The sequence below is a fragment of the Alligator sinensis genome, unplaced genomic scaffold, assembly GCF_000455745.1.
Source record: "Alligator sinensis unplaced genomic scaffold, ASM45574v1 scaffold279_1, whole genome shotgun sequence".
Classification (NCBI taxonomy): Eukaryota; Metazoa; Chordata; order Crocodylia; family Alligatoridae; genus Alligator; species Alligator sinensis.
The window spans coordinates 42,561-62,022 of record NW_005842434.1 but is presented as its reverse complement, the minus strand read 5'-3'; the positions used below and the strand labels follow the sequence as shown (position 1 = coordinate 62,022).

The 19,462-nt window shown below is 43.3% G+C and overlaps 1 protein-coding gene across 1 annotated transcript in view; it reads right to left on the bottom strand.

The window, feature by feature from the left end:
- Positions 1-1,519: 1,519 nt before the first annotated feature.
- The window catches only part of FAM198A (family with sequence similarity 198 member A), a 57,828-nt gene continuing 39,885 nt past the window's right edge, over positions 1,520-19,462 (bottom strand). The window contains exons 3-5 of the mRNA XM_006030279.2: positions 7,768-7,890; positions 3,657-3,760; positions 1,520-1,730 (exon numbers count right to left, since the gene is read on the bottom strand). Of these exons, the coding sequence (XP_006030341.2) occupies positions 1,520-1,730; positions 3,657-3,760; positions 7,768-7,890 (438 nt within the window). The remainder of the gene's footprint in view (positions 1,731-3,656; positions 3,761-7,767; positions 7,891-19,462) is intronic.

The following is a 19,462-nucleotide window of genomic DNA, read 5'->3' as shown; positions in this document are numbered from 1 at the left end:
GTAATTAATTGATCCTATCAACATGTTTTTAAAAATACGCCAGTTAGGCTTTGAAGCTTACACCTCAAGTTGTTGACTGTAGTAGGAGTGTCCCTACCTTTCTATTCCAATTATTTGACTAGTGATGATTTTTGATACATCTAGATTAATGGGGTAGCAACATATTTGTTTACACTGTGGTGGAACTCTGCAATATGTCGATCAAGACGTTCAAATGTGATTAGTGATTTCTAGTGTCTCAGCTGTCTGGTGCTCAAAGGAGCCCAATTCTCAGAGATTGGTTGCTTAGTGCTTTATGAAAATCCACCCTCGTTAAAGTGTCTCAAGTTTGGCATCCAAATATACTTGTCTTGACTGAAAACCTTGACTTTAAGTTATATAGTAAATGCTAAATGTGCACATAGAATGTAGAAGGTAACTGAAACGTCCTAAAACAGCAGAACCCCAATTTTAACTTTTATTAGTTTTGCACTTGCAATTCTTTCTTAGCCCAGATATTTAAGCATGTATTTGTGGAGGATTTTTCTGTGTGCGTTTCAAAGAGAAACATTTACAGTTCTCATCATTTATGTTGCCCTCACACTAGGCTACAAGGCACAGTCACTGTCATTGTCTGAGCTGCCAGGTGGAGTGTACAGTGGTGATAAAAATAGGACAGGACAGGATGCCAGCAGGCTTTGCCAAACTCCTGTGCAGATAACATGCTCAGAAGTTATGTTGCACGTGATTGTAGATTTTTTAAAGTATTTTTCTGTAAACCAAGAAAAGGTTTTGCATTTCAAACAGCTGCTCTTGCTGCTGCTATGTCCAAAACCCCATCTATCTAGAAGCGTCTTAGCAAGGAGCTTGGTTTGGGGTTTTTTTCCCCTCTAAATCCTCTCAGAGCTCACAAAATAACAGAAGTGACTGAGCTCAAGCTTTTTAAAAATAAATTAACAATTCACTCTGGACAGACCCCAGCTGGGAAAATTTCAGCTCAAAGGGTGAATGTTTCAGGAACCTATGTGTGTGTGAAGACAAAGATTTGGACTAGAACATGTTTTGCAATTTTTGCTACGGCAATTGCTGCCAGGTGTTTCTGGTAAGTCCCTGGGACAAATTCTCAGCTGGTATTAACTAGTTTACATTCAGTAGCCGTTCACACATCATTTATTAGACAGAGGGAGATGGCACTCGCACACATAGTATGTCATCATTTGTACCATTCACTTTGGAGGTGCCACCTCTTTTCCCCTTGGGTCAAACCAACAATTCATGTGGAGTTCAGTTCACAAGAAATATTTGGTGCACACTTTTTACAAGCATTTCTGTAAAACGTCAGAAATGTGCTTTCCTGCTGTTCCCCACTCGCTGGGATCTATCCTCGTTCTCCAGATCTGCTGCTGATAAGAATTCAGTTCTGAAGAACCAAGCATTCCAGAAAGGGTTCTGATCACAAAAGCTGGAGGACTGAGGTATATCCATCATTGAATCCTTTCATTTCCTAGCAGGCAAGTGTGTTGCCATTGCTGAGGAAGGTTTAAAGTAACAAGTCCTTAACGACTGTCAAATTGTGGTCTTGAATGTACTGCAGTAAAATCTGTCCTCGTCTGTCAATGGTTTCAAGCAGGTGTCTAAGTCCCTCAAAGCCACCCTGGCTTTCCCAGAACTCTTGATCCATGTACAGTGACTTAAGAAGCATGTTCTGTAAACATCCTGACTGGAGCATGGTCACAGCTGTCTGCGGAAAGCTGATAAAGAAAATTAAGACAGGGAAAGAAAAGTGTTTACAAAGGCAAAATCCTATGGCTCAGGTTTCAGAGGGCGCATCTACATGTTCATTAATGCACAGTGGTTACTGTGCATTTATTTAGTATTTGTATAATCAAGTACTAAATCGGAGTTACTGTACAGTAGTGCCGGCAAACACCTTTTTAGTGATGCTGCTGTGCAGTAGCCTAATAATACAGTTGCAGTAGCATATTAGCATTGTCAGTGCTGTGATACACTACTGTGCAGCATTATTAGGCTACTTTGCAGTTAGTGTGTCATGTAGATATACCCAGAGCATAGCAGAATGGCATTTGATCCCTATCTACCTTTGTCTCTGGAAGTCTTCTGTCTCATACTTTTCATATGTCATACAAAGCAGAAATTGTTTCAATACTAAGTATTTTGCAATGCATGAATATAGGAAGCAATAATAATTTAGCAAGTATGTGTTGACAGGGAAACTGTTTGGAGCTGGATGTTAACCTCTGTGATGCTGAGAAATGGTCAGAGCCTCAGTTTAGTGTCCATCTCTAGTTAGGGTACAAGAGAACATTATATGGGATATCTCAGTGTGAGACATTTGCCTGGATATCAGAGGCTTAATCCCAAACTGAACCAATAAGAACATGCTTGGCCCATAACCTGGAAATGAAGCAATGAAACAGCTCAGAGGGCATTCCACACCACTCTCAAACATGTTTGGAGCAGAGGCCTTGAGATTGGTAGCAGGGTGGAAGTACCCTCAGGTGGCCTCACCACCTCATTTACTGGATTGGCACAAGAGGAGCAGGAGCAGAGGGTAGGTTTTGCTTCTTGGCTTTTTCAAGAGCATCCTGGAAGCAATAGACGCATGGCCTAAGTACCGGCGGGGGTGGGGCAGAAGTGGCTAAGTGTGCAGTGATGGAACATTTCCTACCAGCGGACTCAAGCACCATAATTTGGCTCTGACCCCAGACTCAGATTTTAAACCCCAAGGTTGAGAACTGTTCTGATCCAGGGTTTTTGTGTTGTGCCCATGTCTACTAACAAGTGGGAATGAATGGCTCATGTAGAACTCTACTTATAATATATGAGGGTCTCAAGACTGCACAGTGAGAAATGAATCCAAAAGAGGCTCCAAATGAAAAAGGCTGGTAACATGTGAAAGCCTGAGATGCAACAATAGTCCAAAAGCCGAAGTACCTGTTTGTTGGATATCTTGTACAGCTGCCAATTAGAAGAAAAATAATATCTACAGCTGCTGAGCTAGCCATCAGCCACCCCCAGAGTGAGATATAAATATTGACTTCAGTACGAGATATACAGCTTGACTATGAACTTGTTCTAGCCTTAGGCTGCTGACATGCCACTGATTTCACTGGAACCACTCTTGAATTACAAAGGTACACGTAAGCTTAGATTTGGATTCTGTATCTGCGCTTCAAATATACCTGCAGGTAGGACCTTATTCAAAGCTTGCTGGGAGGCTTTCTTTGTCTGGAATAGGAGCTGGCTCATTCCCTTATGAAAGCCTGAGTGAAAATGCTATACATGAAGCTAATATATAGAAATATAGCCATCCTGTGTGTGAGGACTGTACTGCATGGTACAAATAGACTGGTCAGAAAAGGTTTAAGTATCAGCAAGGTAGGAACAGATATAACACACTCAGCCTTTGTACCTGGAATGAGAAGAAAGTAGAGCACAGGCCTGGGGAAGCCCCATCTCATTTTTTATATTCTGGCCAGAAGCTTGGTTCTACTGAAGAATCCTGACTGTTCTGGCCACGGTGAGTGAGGCGGTGCTGACTGTCTCTTTAATATTCCTGAAAGGAAGGAAGCTTTCTAATGGTGTGAGGGCTATGTTGTATGACCCTATGAATCTCCTGTGTTTGAAGCCAGAACTGAGCCTGGTGCCCTTCTTACCTGTCTATGCCTTCCAACAGCCTGAAGTTGAGCTTGGCTTCAGGATGGAGGAGTCTGCCCGCATTGTCGATGAACACTAGCTGGGAAGGCTCAGTCCTCCGGATCTGGTGGGGGGGAAAAAAGCCAAAAGGAGAAGTTCAATGTGTGTACACGCTTTCTCTTGAGATGGTGGGAGGGAAGGGTAGCTTTTATGGAGACTTGTTATTGGAACATTTATATAGCTAGGATAACCTGAGGTCAGAAATGAAAGTCCAAGAGTTTCAGGGTCTACAGGGCTGTTCTGCTAGCTCATGGCAGAACTGTGACAAGTGGTACTTGTCTCACTTGCCTTTCTTCATGAATTGCAGGAGGGGACAGCAGGATTTGCAAAGCTAGTACTCCCTCTCTTACTCAGGTGGGTAGGCAGAGACAGCAAGTGGGAGGTGCCTTCATTCTTTTTGTGTCCCCTTCCTGTCCTTGCGAACCAACACCCTGAACTGGCACAGAGGAAGAGGTGTAACCTGTACCAGGTAAAGGGCTGACATAAGCTACTTTCATCCCTACAGCAAGGGAGAGATATAAGGAACCCAACTGTGACTCAGGCTGTTTTCTTGTCTGCTTTTCAGCCAGCGCAGCTCTGAACTGCCCTGTATGTAGTGCTGGTGGTAAAAGTGCAGTACAATGTTTTAGCTGCACTGAACAAAATATAGAGGGCCTATATGGCCAGGTTGCTCAAGTGAAACCCATCTATTCCCCAAGTTCCCTGTACTAAAATGATCTGCTGTAGGTCTCCAAATTGAAAGTCAAATGTGGCTATCTAACAGCACTGAGCAACCTCAAACGTCACCTTTCATTTTGAGCTTCCCTATTTTATTGCATTTGTTATCATCCAGGGATATATTTTATTAACAGCACGCTGTTCAATTGCAGAGTAGGAAGGAATGTAGAATTAATTTCATTTGTTTAAGATCACATTTATTCTGGCAGAATGTAATGTGAATAGCATAAAAGGAACACTGGCGCTGTATGGCTACTAGGCTGTACTGATTTTTTACTCTAGAGGTGTTGCGTAGGCACAGGATGTAACTGTGTTTCTTACAAACTAACTCGTTCAAAGAGGCATGAGCTTTTTTACCGTACAGCCTACTTCATCATATGCTACTTCATCATTTCATAGCCTCTAACAAAGTAGGCTGTAGCTTACAACAGCCTTGCTGAATGAGTTAGTCTATAAGGTGATGCACTACCCTGCCTTCTGCCTAACTTCAGACTAACATAGCTAACTATCTGTTTTCTGTCAGCTGTAGCTTTATATGTAGAAAGGTTTCCCTGTCTCCTGATATCACACTAGGCTTCTTTGGATGTGACATATCAGAGAATCACATAAAGCACAGAAAAAAGTGACATGGTTCAAGCGATCTGAATATGCTCTACAGTCATGTCATAACACACATGCACAGGTGCAGAGTGGTTTTTAAATGGCCCATTGCAGGAAAATTAACCCGGGTTAAATCAGATGTTACATGAAGGTGCTCAAAAAAGAGATCCTTAGGGAACTTGTGTTCCCTCCAGGGTTAATTTTTCACCCAGTTGGCCAGCAGGGAATGGGGAGAGCAGAGGTTAGGCAGTAGGGCTGTGCGAAGCTTCAGGTGGTGATTCGATTCAGAGGAGATTTGGCTCAATTTGGTAGCCAAATCTCTGAATCTGAATCAAATCAGGGACCAATTTAAAGGTCCGAATCATTTCAAAGCTCTCTGAATCTTTGGAAAAGATTCCAGCCAGCTCTGGCCCTTTAAGAAAAAAAAAAAAACCAGACAAAAGCCCCAGGACTCACTGCTCCTGCAGCGGCCTTGGGGCTTCAGGGGGCTCGTGCAGAACCCCATCCCCCATGGTGCAGGGCAGCAGAGGGAAGCGAGGATCACCCCCCACACGAGCAGGAACGGTGGGTGCAGGGCTTTTCTCGGGGGTTTTTTTTCTTAAAGGGCCGGAGCTGGGCCAGGCTGGGGATCCGTGGGGGGTCTGGGGGAGCGAGGGGATTCGGGGGGCTTGTGTGGAGCCCCCCCATGCAGTGTGGGGCAGTGAGGAGCAACAGGGATTGCCCCCCCCTCCACCCCCATGGCAACACCCGGTGAGCTGGGGCTTTTTTTTCCCAAAGAGCCAGGAGCTGGGGCAGGCAGGGCAGCCATTGCCGGGCTGGTGGGAATAGGCCTGGCTGATTCGGAGATTCGGACGAATCAATTCAGGACAGTGATTTGAATCACTGAATTGAATCACTGTACCCTGAATCTGCTGAATCTGAAGCAAATACTAGCCGCTTTGCATAGGTCTATTAGGCAGCCTCCTTGGAGGCTGCTGGAGCGCCTCTGCCTGCTGGCCGGAACCATTGCAAGCTGACTCTAACTTATGCCTGTTGGGTTGGGGAGGGGGCTCTAACTCATGGCACTTCATGCAAAGTACCATGAGTTAGATTGGGTCCCTAATGTCTGCACCCATAGTGTTCCTTCAGTCTTTTGCAGGACTAGGTTCTGACACATAACACAGAGTAAATTGACTTGACCTCATAGTAAATGTGGAGCAGGTGCACAATGCACAGTTTTATACTGGTGTAAGTCATTCCACTCCAGGTAAAGTTAATCATCAGAAAGTGAGGAGTAACTATATAGTGGTGTAAGTTACACTGGTATAAGAAGGGCAAGTGGTAAGAAGGGCAAACAGGACACACTGGTACCCACTGTCCTTATCAATTTCATTCTAGGGTAGCCATTTGATCAATGCAAAGACGCTTCCCTGTACCTAGTGGCCATGCACTGTCTTAGTGCATAGAGCAGGTCATGCAAATTTGCTGTAGAGTAAAGCCTGGAATAGATTCCTCTGCAGTAGTTGTTCTGGGTATTTGCATTCTAAGAGTAGTGACAATACATGTCCTTACACTGGGCACGTCTATACTTGAAATTAGCACGGTGCAATAAACTCTAGCACAGTTCATGCAGCACTTTGTTTCTCCCAGGCACAGCATTTGGACGTGTACCTGGGACCAGAGCATATTGAACCAGGGCAGCCTCAGCTGGTTGGGAGCCCAAGGGGTCAGCCTGCAAGTCCAGAGCTGCTCCCCACTGTCTCAATGTGCTGCAGAGGGGCTGACTGAGGCATGAGGATGCTACCGTGTGGGGCTAACCCCACACGGTAGCACCCTCATGCCCCAGCCAGCCCAGCCAGCATCTACACATGCATTGTGGCAGAGTAAATAACTCCACTGTAGTATCTGGTAAATAACTTATTCACTTGTATCTGACAGTACTATCCTACAGTGGAGTTAATTAGTTTACTCCTGCCTAATAGGGGCACATGTGTAGACAGTGATGCTTTACTGTGGAGCTAATTAGTCAACTCTGTAGTAAGTGTCTTATGTAGCTGCAACCATAGGGCACATCTATATGTCCATATTAATGTGATGCAGTTAACTCTGGCGCTTGTCGCGTTGGATCTTACTGCTCCTGGGCACTCTGTTTACATGTGTGCCTGGGACCACAGCATGTTGAGCTGGTTCACAGCAGCTCCAGCTCTCAGGGCACTTGTGGAGGGGAAGGGAGACGGGCATCTCACAAGCCTGCAAGCCCGAGGCAGTTCCTCCCATCTCAGTGTGCTTTGGAGGAGCTGGCTGGGTCACAAGGTGCTTCAGTGTGGGGCTAGCTGAAGCAATCTTGTGCTCCAGTCAACCAAGGTAGGGTAGCATTTACATTCACATGGCTGTGGGGTAAAAAGTACCATCCTGCTGCAGAGTTAATTAGTTTACTCCAGCATAATGGGGGCACACGTGTAGATGTGTGACACTTACTCTGGAGCTAATTAGTCTACTCCACAGTAAACGTCTTGGATAGATGTGTCCACTGACTGGCAGATTGCACTACAAATAAGCCTAATGAAAACCTTATTCATAGAAGATCCATAGAAACATAATACTCTCCTTATTTTTCCTTACCCTGAAATCAGCTTTCCTTTGATATATTTTGCCCTTTCTTTTTGGGTTAAGAACATAACACAAATTAGTAAGAGGGAACCAAACTATTAAGAAATATTTGGCAGTTAGTAGCTGAAACAAGGCAGGTGAACACAATGTTTGGTGATGCTATACCAGGATATGGACCAAGACAAGTTCTCTAGGGTTTCTACATTTGTCATGGAGCATTTCCTCCACACAAGGCTCGGAAGGGTCTGGTTGGAATCCACAGCAGTAACGATCCAGGCGGTCATGAACCTGTGGGAGACACGAGTCTTTAGAAGTCTCAGGTCAGTGATGTCAAGTTGTATTTGAACAGGGAACATTTTGTGCTTGGAAGAAAAGGAAGGACTGGCAAATATTCAGAGAGAAAGCAAGATAATTCATTAATGGAAAAATTTTATATAGAGGAATTAAAGATGTTTTGAGAAGCATACAGAAGTTCAACAGCTTTTCGGAGCCCCAACTTCAACCACATTGGCCTGGAAAGTAAACTAGCAAACACACAACAATAGGCTTTCCTGCAAGATTTTAGGAACTTTCTCCCTACAGGGCTTAATGTTTGCATGGATTGAATAGACTGTGCTGAACCCAATAGGAGATGCATATGAAAATAAATGCAAAACAAAATAAGTGAATCTAATTTTGTTAATCTCATAAAGAGAGTTTGCTCAGGGTAATGCTCAGTTCAAATACCAGATGAAGGTTTAGATTGTTTTCTGTTTGATATAAACCATTTCATCTATCCCCAGTACAATACACACAACTCTTGACAGAAATGAGTTGAGCAAGGAGGGTAGAATAGGGGGATGCTTTGGTGTATTCTTTATTGCATAGCAGGGGATTTGTACTGTAGTTTGCTGAGCAAGGTCAACACATCAGGGATGGCATCATAACTCCCTCTACTTGTACTTGGGCTTAGTAATTCATGGGCACTTTTAAACCTGTCCCTCCTCATTTCCACGGCTGTCAGCCTACTCAGTGAATTGTTGATGTCTCCCCGATGTCCTAGAGCTCCTTCAGAGGCCCCTGTTGTAAATGTACGTTGTAAAGTCTGAAGCACTGCCCCTGAAAGAGCTGCACTTCACGGATTCTTCCCAAGGATGAACTGTTCCTGTTCATTTTATGCTAAGGTGCTAATTTAGCATAGTTGAAATAAGCTTGACACAGGAATGAAGTGATCTGAGCTCATTCCTTTGTTTTCGATAGGGCCATGCCACCGTGCTAGAGCCAGAAGCACTCCACATGTTCTCTGTCAGAATGCATGTCAAGTGAGTCACATTCAGCAGCAAGTGCTATGTCATCCAAACCCAGAGAGTCAAACTGTCCCATGACTAGACAGTCATATCCTTGGAAGAATGAACAGGATTTGACTCTACCTGAATGTTAATAATTTCTATCTTGCTATAAGTAAAACCTGGAATCCCTAATCCCTTTTTAATTTGTTCATGTGCCTTCTTTCTTAACTTTGTTGCAAGAAGCCATTAGATTTTTCCACAAGGCAACTGCAGGTTCTGCCAGCAATATGATAACTAGCATGTTTGGATACAGAAGGCCTGTAGTTGCATATAGGTAGCTGACTTGCTGCCTTGGCCTCTTCAAAGTATCACAGCATAAATTAACTTCTGCAAACATATCATGCTTTCCTGAAACAGGACCTGTACTGCTGAGGAAAGCAGAATTCCTGATGAGGCTGAGAAACAGAGAGATTTCACATGGGGCTGCCAACGGTCTGGTTCAGACCAGAGATGCGTGACTCTATTGCCTGATTTGAGACTATGAACTTAAGAGTTGGGACAGGTTCAAGAGGAAGATGTATTATTTTTGGGTAGACACCATGCTGTTGCTGGTAATTTCCTATGGTTTCAAACCTGACAGTTAGCAGAACTCCACAATTTTAACCAAGTTCTTATTAGAGATTTGAGCTTTCTTTGAACCTCTCATTCAGACCACAAGGAAAGAAGATATTGTTACGAAACATACAGTTTGAGTCTTGTGACTGTTATAGGATGCTTATTCCAAAACAGGAATTAGAATGGAATTACTTATTTCAAACACAGGCTAGTGTTTCTTAACAAGACCCCATGATTTCTAATGTTTAATGAGGTACTCAAGTTAATATTTCTCCTTCAGGAAACCAAACACAGAAAGTGTTTCATATGTCAACTTCTCTGACATGAAATACATTTGAACAAAAGAAAATGCTGCATTTATTCCATGTACTTTGTATGCATAGGTCTTGCAAAGCACAACACATTGGTTCTCTCACTTACTATGTTGTTTTTTCATCATAGTAGAATTAATAGCCTGTGCAGAACATACAGAATATCTTAGATGATTTATAGAGACATTAAATGTACTTGTGCACTAGAAAGACATACTGCATATACATTGGGAGACTATGAAAAAACATAACTTGCCAATCCCATGCACAGAAAGAGACATTGGCCAAATTTTGAATGCTGTCACTTACCTTGGGCCTGCAAAATGTGAACACCTACTTATATTGCATGTTCTGCATTGCAAACTGAAAAATGCACGTGAGAATGGGTAGTAATAACATATTGTGATGTCCAACCCATCCCCCCTGGGCAGGAACAGCAACCTACAGCATGCACAGCAGATGGGGAGAAGATGCATTTTGATGAAGAGCCACATGAAAATGCTCTGATAAAAAGTATCACAGGATACTTAATAGAGAAGACCTATGTTTTTAACTGTCATGTACTCCTATTCCATTTATCACATGAGATACCAAGGTCCTGCCTCAGAAGGATGAAAGGAACAATACTTTTGTTATCTCCATCTCTTTTTTGACATCTGATCCCTCGGACATTGTCTGTGCAGGAACAGCCAAGACCCCATTCCAACTTGGCTTTGTCTACCCAGTATATCATGCCCATTTCTGCAATAAAAACAAGCACTTCTACATCTCCTCCCATCTAACGATCTCAAAGTGTTTCTGAAAAATACTGATTTGAGCCCTTCACTGTTGTGAAATTAATTATCGTTATACAATTTGTGCATAAAGGAAATTTTAATGACCTGGCTACAGCTGCATCAGCTGTCTGGAGCACAGCCAGGCATAGAACCCAGGTCTCCGAACACTGAGATCTATGACTCTAGGATGAGACAATTTGTCCCAAATGATCTGTTGAACAGGAGGTGTTCACAATGGATTTCAATACCATTGGATGATACAATTAAATAGCCCATATGTAGGAGCCTACCTTACATCAAAGTGTAGTGGGAGAAAATATGACCACCTGGTCACAAATTAGGAGAATGGATTGTTTAGTCTATTTGAGGATTAATGTTTTTAATGAAATTCTAAGCCTTTTTTCTGGCAGGTACAATAGACTCAATTTATTGTTATCTGAGTTTCCATAAATGCTTAGTTGAATTGTAAAACGTTATTTAAAAAAAAAGATGCACTGCAAACAAATATTTTTTTCCAATACTTTCCACTTCATATTTTTACAAGAATGTGAGCAGTGTAGAAAAGCATTAGTATCCTGAAATGCTGGAGATTTTACATACAGAACTACAAGTGGTTGATCCTGGGTGAAAGCTGGGTTTTGGTGTACACTGGTTTTAAAGAACTTTTCCACTATTTTGGTTTAATTTTGTTTCTTGCTTCTCATGTCTTTCAGAATACTTTACAATTTGAGTATATTCCAAAATAATATGATGAAGGTTAAAGTTAAAATTAGTGAAATTAGTTAAAAGTTTTGTCAATATATTAGAAGCTTTCAAGGATTCACTCAGTCAGGAAGATTTACTGGATTCTAACAAACTGTATTTCATAGGACAGCATAATCTAAAACCAGCATGCCTATTTTAAGACACCAACAAGAAATGAGAATTTCATTCCAAGTTATTCTTTACTTTAGGTTAGTTTTGGACAAGTACTAAGCTTTGCTTAGGTGGGATTATAAGGGCAATTAATTACGGGGCTGATTCTCATTTGCACTGAGGTCCCTTCAGAGTGTTCTGGCCATGTAAAGGGAGCTTTAAGTCAGTGAAAATTATGGGTGCATGCATTTTCAGTCTCCTCACATGGCCAGACTGTTGTTAAAGGGTCCTAGGGTAAATGAGAATCAGATGCCATATATATTTGTACAAGATATGACTAATTACTATCCTCTGAACTCTACAGTTTTAACTGGACTGGGGTTATGTTATGAAGGGTTTGAACGTCTCTACGCACCATGGTTCTCATACTTCCCAAAGAGACTGTATTTTGGGATTTGGCTATTTTTGCCTACATCTGCTTCCAGTAATTTTAATGTGAGTTCTATGGGCATCAGTGGGAATAGGACTGGGATTATTTTAACCTCTTTCATTTTGATTGGACCTCTATCATATTAACCACAAGGTCTCATTGCTGACTGACACAGGAAGGTGGAGGTGAAACCAGCCCAAGACAGTGATGGTATGCAAAGTGACCTGCCAACCTAAAGCTAAAATCACTACCTAAGAGATGCACCTTGGCTCCATTGCCAGACTGGATGCTGACTGCAACAGGGGAATTCTGACCCTGCTTTGCAGTACTGCCCAGAGAGTAAACAGCAATGTTCATGACATAGGATGCACTCTCTTCAGAAGATTTTTCCTGGCAACAAACTCTTCTGCCTGTGGAGAGAGATCCACAGAGTGCTTTTGAGTCGCGTTACTGAGCCAAGGGATAAGAAACAAGGCGTAGTCTTTGTGAGGTGTTTGTAATGGATTTCAATCAATGCAGCTGGCCTTTGTAAAACAACCGCACATTAGGGAATGATGAAAATAATAGTGCAGTGCCTTGTGGGAATATGAAATAACAACCCTTGTAAGATCATCCTGAATGACCAGTCTGTAGAATGCACTGGAGATTTCAACTCCTGCTCTGGAATTGTCCCGGGTGATTCCGCATTCGAAGGATTGCATTCTCCATTCAATTCCCTAGAACGGTAGAATACTTTCTGAAGAACCTTCTCATATGCCTGTAATGATCTGCTGGCCTCATCCCTATCCATTTTTATAGGACTTTTCCATTGGGGTTATCCCTTTGGACCTATTCAGAAAACCTTTAAAAAAAAATCTCTGATTTTTTATGTCATTTGATCCATTTAACCCCTTTAGTCAGGGCTGTCCAATTTTGCCATGGGTACATGCTTAGGGGGCAACCCCTTGGAATCTTCTCCACTGCATGAGCTGGGTCAACTGCCCTTGGCCCCCTCTATCTCCACTGAATGGGCTGTGATAGCAGTAATGGCCAGCCTACCCCCTGCTGGCAGTATGCAGACCCCCTGTCCCTCACCATGTAGCAGTGGGATAGGTAGCCACTGGGTCCATGGGATACATGTTAACTGCTTGTGGGCCTCATGAGGCCCACAGGCCACCTGTTGGACAGCCCTGCCTTAGGTAAAAATCTCCCCTCAAACCAACATCATTTTTACTTGGGGTTCAGTCTTCCCATTGAATGTAATGGGATTTTGGCCTTACATTCCAGTTTCCCTGTTTTTGCTAAGGGGAACATAAACAGGCATGAAGTCTCCTGAATGGTGGGATGGAGGAAGGAAAAGGAGGTGGAAAAGAGTAATCCTGTCCAAAAGATTTTCCTTCCTGGTTTATTTTTTCTTGGAAAGCTAGTTTGCCTTTTGTCTGGCATGCACATGCCCAGAGCCCACTACAGAGGCTCAAATTGAGATCAGCCATTCCTCTCCATGGGAGAAGACAGCTGCTGGTCCCTTGGTGACCAGCATAATCAATCTGTGAAGCAGCACTAGTGTACCCTTAGAGAGGACCTGCTTTATCTTCCTGATCCAGAGATAAATTGATAATCTGTTTGACAGGATTCTGAATCAAAGAACAAAGGAAGAATTCATGCCAGAAAACTTTTCCAGGGAGAAGAACTCACCAACCTGCTGAATGCCTGCTTCTCACTGAGGCCTTGGGCAATGATGCTCATGTATCTGCTTATGACTAGGAGATGGAAGCTGGTGCTGGAATAAGGGGGGGAAAGGACAACAGCAAATTCATCTTGGGAAAAAAAAGAGGCAAAAATTGCCTAAGTAGAAAGGTTCAAATGCTCAGATGGTATAAAGCTGGCCATAGGGTACCTAAGTGAAAACACCCTGAGTAACATCCTCACCCTAGTGACGTCAATGTGAGTTTTGTCATTAGTTTCAATAGGGCCAGGGGTTCAGCCTATAACTCCATTAAATCAAACTCAGATCTTTTCATTACTGAGTTCTAAGGTAACCAGTGCAAAACATAAAAGAGCTGACCAAAGAGATGTTTCCGTTTCTGTCCTCTAAGCATTTATTTTACTTCACTTTAGTTTAGTTTTATATATTAAAGTTCATATTTTCAATGTAAAGTATTTTGATACCCTGAGATTATAAAGATTAATGGTCAAACTTTGCCAAAAAAGTAATGACAACACACATTAAATACAGTTTTTTTTAACCTTTCAGGTATTTTTCCCTAATACTTGTTCTTAATATGCTAAGTAAAAGCCTTAAACTGCATGAACAAAGTCCATCTCCAACACAAAACATATTTCCCTCATTTTGGTTGCCCTTAATAAATCATAATTCTCTGTTCATGACACTGTGCTAATCCACTAGAGCAGCTGGTTGTGATTTTTCTAAACAGAAGATTAAGCACCATGAATTCAAGCAAGGAAGAGCAAAAAAAATTCCATAAAGGGGAAAGAATTCTCTTTGGAGCAAAGATGATTTTCAGCAACAGATAGGTAAGACTGACATAGGGGTTTTAAAAATGGAATATGCCCAATTCTGCCATCTTGTTGTCATAAGCAATAAGTAACTTCACTGAAGCCAGGTCAGTGAGGAGATGGGACTAGAATTCAAGTCAGAAAGATCAGGCTCAGGTCTGACGTGTTGCAAGCCTGTGTGTGTGTATATCCGCATTCCTCTTCAAGTCCTATGAGCTTCACAGGCACTAGTCACATTCAGACAAAACTTTTACACTTTGCTTCCAAACTGCATGCTACACTCAGAAGTGAGAAAACATCTGTGTCTCTATTAGAAACAGAGCAATGATTAAACACATATTTCCTGAAGATTAATTACTGTGTAACTGATTAGATGGATGGGATTCCATGGGCATAAAAAGGAAGACATTTCTGTTTAAAGGTAACCTATGAAAAAATTGGATGTGTGTGTGTGTGTATGTGTGTGTGTGTGTGTGTGGGCGGGCGGGCGGGCGGGCGGGCGTGCGCGCGCGTATAATGTCTGATATATAGATATATTCAGGTCCTTCATGAAGACATAATGACTGGGAATTAGGGAGATGGGGCCATCACAAAGGCCAAGAGAATATAACCTAAGCAGTAAATAAAACATGTTATTCATAAAAATTAAATCCCTCCTGCTTCTGATACAGCACAATTTTTATACAATTCCTTTGTAGATCCCCTTCAAGCCATATGGCCAACCTAATGACACTGCTGAAGCAAAGGCGGCCTTGGCTCTCATTTCCTATTGTTCTGCCCCTTGAGTTACTATCCAACTTTCCAACTTTAGTAATAACTTACTAAGTATAGGAGTAGTAGGGAAATGGCACAAGGTATCTGGGGAAGTTGTGGAATCACCTTACTTGGAAGTTGTTAAGAAGAAGCTGCATAAACCTCTATGTGGGATGGTTTAGGAGCAGCAAATCCTACATCCATGTGAAGACAGTGGTCATGGGCTAAATTATCCATGAAGTCAGCCTCACCTCAGTCCCTGAGGAAAAATCATGGAACAGATCCTCAAGGAATCCATTTCTAAACACTTGGAGGAGAAAAAGGTGATTAGGAATAGTTATCATGCATTCACCAAGGGCACATCATGCCTGACCAACCTGATTGCCTTCTATGATGAGATGACTGGCTTTGTGGATGTGGGGAGCCCAGTGAATGTGGTGTACCTTGGTTTTAGCAAGGTTTTTGAGATGGTTTCCCACAACGTTCTCGCAGGCAAGCTAAGGAAGTATGGACTGGATGAATGGACTGTAAGGTGGATAGAAAACTGGCTGGATCATCAGGCTCAGAGAGTAGCAATCCATAGCTCAATGTCTAATTGGCAGCCAGTATCAAGTGGAGTGCCCCAAGGGTCAGTCCTGGGGCTGGTTTTGTTCAATGTCTGCATCAGTGACATGGAAGGTGGCATAGAGTGCACCCTCAGCAAGTTTGCAGATGACACCAAGCTGTGGGGAGTAGTAGATATGCTGGAGGGTAGGGCTAGGATTCAGATTGACCTAGACAAATTGGAGGATTGAGCCAAAGGAAATCTCATGAGGTTCAGCAAGGACAAGTGTAAATTCCTGCACTTAGGACAGAACAATCCCATGCACCAGTACCAAGGCTGGGGGCCAGAGGCAATGCATGGGTGGTGGGGGCATGTGCCCCCCCGACAGCGAGCACTCTAGTAGGGGGGCACAGAGAGCGCTGGTCTCCCCCGTGAAATTCGCTCTGCCAGCGGCACTTTAGTGGTGGAAGTGACTGCGGTGGAAGTGCTGGCACTTCTGGTGCCATTGGTGCACTCGGCGCCTGGGCACTGGGGGATCCCCACCCCTTGTCATGCCCTGCTGCTGCCCCCCCAGACTTGGGAGGCACCAGTCACCCATGTTGGGGGCTGACTGGCTGGGCAGCAGCTCTGCAGAAAAGGACCTGGTGGTCACAGTGGACAATAAACTGAATATTAGCCAGCAGTGTGTCCTTGTTGCCAAGAAGGCTAACAGCATACTTGGCTGCATTGGTAGCTGTATTGCCAGTACATTAAGGGAAATGATTATTCCCCTCTATTCAGCACTGGTGAGGCCACATCTGGAGTAAGTACTGTGTTTAGTTTTGAGCCCCCCACTACACGAAGAATGTGAACAAATTGGAGAGAGTCCAACAGAGGGTGACAGAAATGGTTTGGGGGCTGGAGCACATGACTTCTGAGGAGAGGCTGAGGGAACTGGACTTATTTAGTCTAGAGAAGAGGAGACTGAGAGGGGATTTAATAGCAGCCTTCAACTACCTGAAGTGTGGTTCAAAAGAGGATGGAGCTAGACTGTTCTCAGTGGTGGCAGATGACAGAACAAGAAGGAACAGTCTCAAGTTGCAGCAAGTGAAGTTTAGGTTTGATATTAAGAAGAATGTTCTCACTAGGAGGGTAGTAAAACACTGGAACAGGTTACCCAGAGAGGTGGTGGAACCTCCATCCTTGGAGGTTTTCAAAACCCAGCTTGACAAAGCTTTGGCTGCGATGATCTAGTTGGGGATAGTCCTGCTTTAAGCAGGGGGTTGGACTAAGTGACTTCCTGAGGTCCTTTCCAACTCTAACTTTCTATGATTCAAAGTCCCTTCCAACCCTATAAAATATGATATACAAATATGTAAAGTGAATATAAAACATTTCCATATCCAAAGAGACCTGAATGCTTTAGCATAAATGACTATTTGGCATACAGGAGATTAAAAATCTATCCCCCCCCTGATCTTTTATACAAATTAAAACAGATTTTTAAAGGAATCTCTTACTCCATAGCTTCTTTCTTGTTCTATTCCCTGTCTAAAGAGGGAAGCATAGGCTGGAGAAATGTGTCTCCCTGTGGGGGAATACCTAAATTGTCACTAATAGCAGTGCTGCAGCAATAGTCTTTGGAATAATTCATATTTATTCTTCTTGTACTGCTTATGAAAGGTCCCAGACTGACAGTTCTGGAGCCCAAAGTCTTTTATTTATTGACACAAGAAAATTATACACAACACAGTATCTCTAGGCCCTATTCTACATATGAGCAGTCTCTTGGTCAAAGGGATAATTCAATCAAATACACATTTAGTCTAATGGGACTATTAACAAGGTTGCCCATTATTTGTGGCAACGTTCTTTGCAATGAGAATAGTTGCCCACCAGGAACTGGACAGAGACCTCCAACTCATTGCCCACGGAGTAACTTGCTAAACAGCCACAGGGTGGTAATGACATTGTATGATCAATGCAACTAACTTAAACTCTTTTATAGGGGTGGATTACTTACAAAAATTCTTGGGTGTCATTAATTACCTGTACTACACACACTCACTGAATATCAAATAGATTTTAATGAACAATCTCTTTTGCCAGTAACCAATGAATGCCTTACAAAAGTGTCATTTAAGGACCAAGTTACTCAAGCTTCACTAGCACATAGTTTTGAGAGATGCTGAGTACCCATGACTCCAACTGACATTAGCCACTCTCTGATTCAGGGCCACACTGAAAACAAAAAGTTCTCAGTGCTGGACACTGCTGTAACAGAGCTTCAGAGTCAAGATCAGCTTTACCATGAGAGAGCAGAGAGAGTAGACCAATAGAAGATTTGTAGTTAGGAGCTGCAGTTTGCTATGAGATCCTTCCACTGAATCCAGGCTGCATTTGCTGAATAGCAAGCAAAAGAGTTCTTTACCCCTCCTTTTCTAGAAAAGCTAAGCGCTGTCCAGAATCCCATGCCAACATTTTTTGAGGAAGCATGGAGTACTTCAGGTATCAATATTTGGCTTGGTTGGCATAAGGCTAACTAGGAAATGTGTGGCAAGGACCCAGCAAAACCAGATGAAGTTCCTTGCTTCTCTGTACAATTCTCTGCTTGAAAGGTATTTCATTCTGCAAACAGACTGAGTTTGGTGGTTTAGGAAATTTGCCACAGTGGATACAGTAAATAGGACACTGAAAGTTTGTTCGGAATGGAAAGCTGCTGTGTATAACTCAGTATTTTCCAGTGTCAAGTCTCAGAAACTGTGAAACCCGAAATATTCAACAAATGATAGTGATATTTCCCCTGGAAAAAAGACAGCACTCCAGCATCTCTTTTCTAAAAACAGAATACCCCTGATGTGGTATCAGTGCTAGGCTTATGAATCAATCAGTCATCTGTAGGAGAGAGCCCTTAAGCAGGGTTCGGATGGATGAGTCAGGCTTTCCATTTTCATTTTCCATTCTCAAGCTGTGGCTTGAGAATTCAAATAGAATTAGATGACCATGATGGACTGAAAAGATGATAAAACCGGGGATATGCCTGACTGTAGGCCCTTAAGTTTCCACTAGAAATTTGTCCTGAGGCTGGGTAGCCTTTATGGTAAGATCTGAATCAGTACTGTTCAACTGAAGGAACTAGCAGGGGTCATTGCGGGACCTCTGGCACAGCTCTGCGAGCACTCATGGCGCTCAGGCGATGTGCCGGAGGACTGGAAAAGGGCCAATGTGGTCCCCATCTTTAAAAAAGGGAGGAAGGAGGACCCAGGAACTATAGGCCCGTGAGTCTTACTTCGGTCCTGGGGAAGCTTTTCGAAAGAATTATCCTGGCACATGTCCAGGAAGGGCCAGCAGGGGAGGTTATGCTCAGGGGCAACCAGCATGGGTTCATTAGGGGCAGGTCTTGTCAAACCAGCCTGGTGGCCTTCTACGACCAGGTCATCAAGTCCTTGGATGCAGGTGTCACAGTGGATATAGTCTTTCTGGACTTCAGGAAGGCCTTCGACATGGTCTCTCACCCCATTCTCAGTAAAAAACTAGGAGACAGTGGTGTTGATGCCTACACGGTCAGATGGGTCACTAACTGGCTGGAGGGCCACACCCAGAGGGTGGTGGTGTATGGGTCTTATTCGACCTGGAGGGATGTGGGCAGTGGGGTTCCCCAGAGCTCAGTCCTTGGGCCCACATTATTCAACATCTTCATCAGCGACTTGGGTGAGGGGGTAGAAAGCACCCTGCTCAAGTTTGCAGATGACACTAAGATGTAGGGGGAAGTGGGTACGCTAGTAGGAAGGAACAGGCTGCAAGCGGATCTAGACAGGTTACAGGGGTGGGCC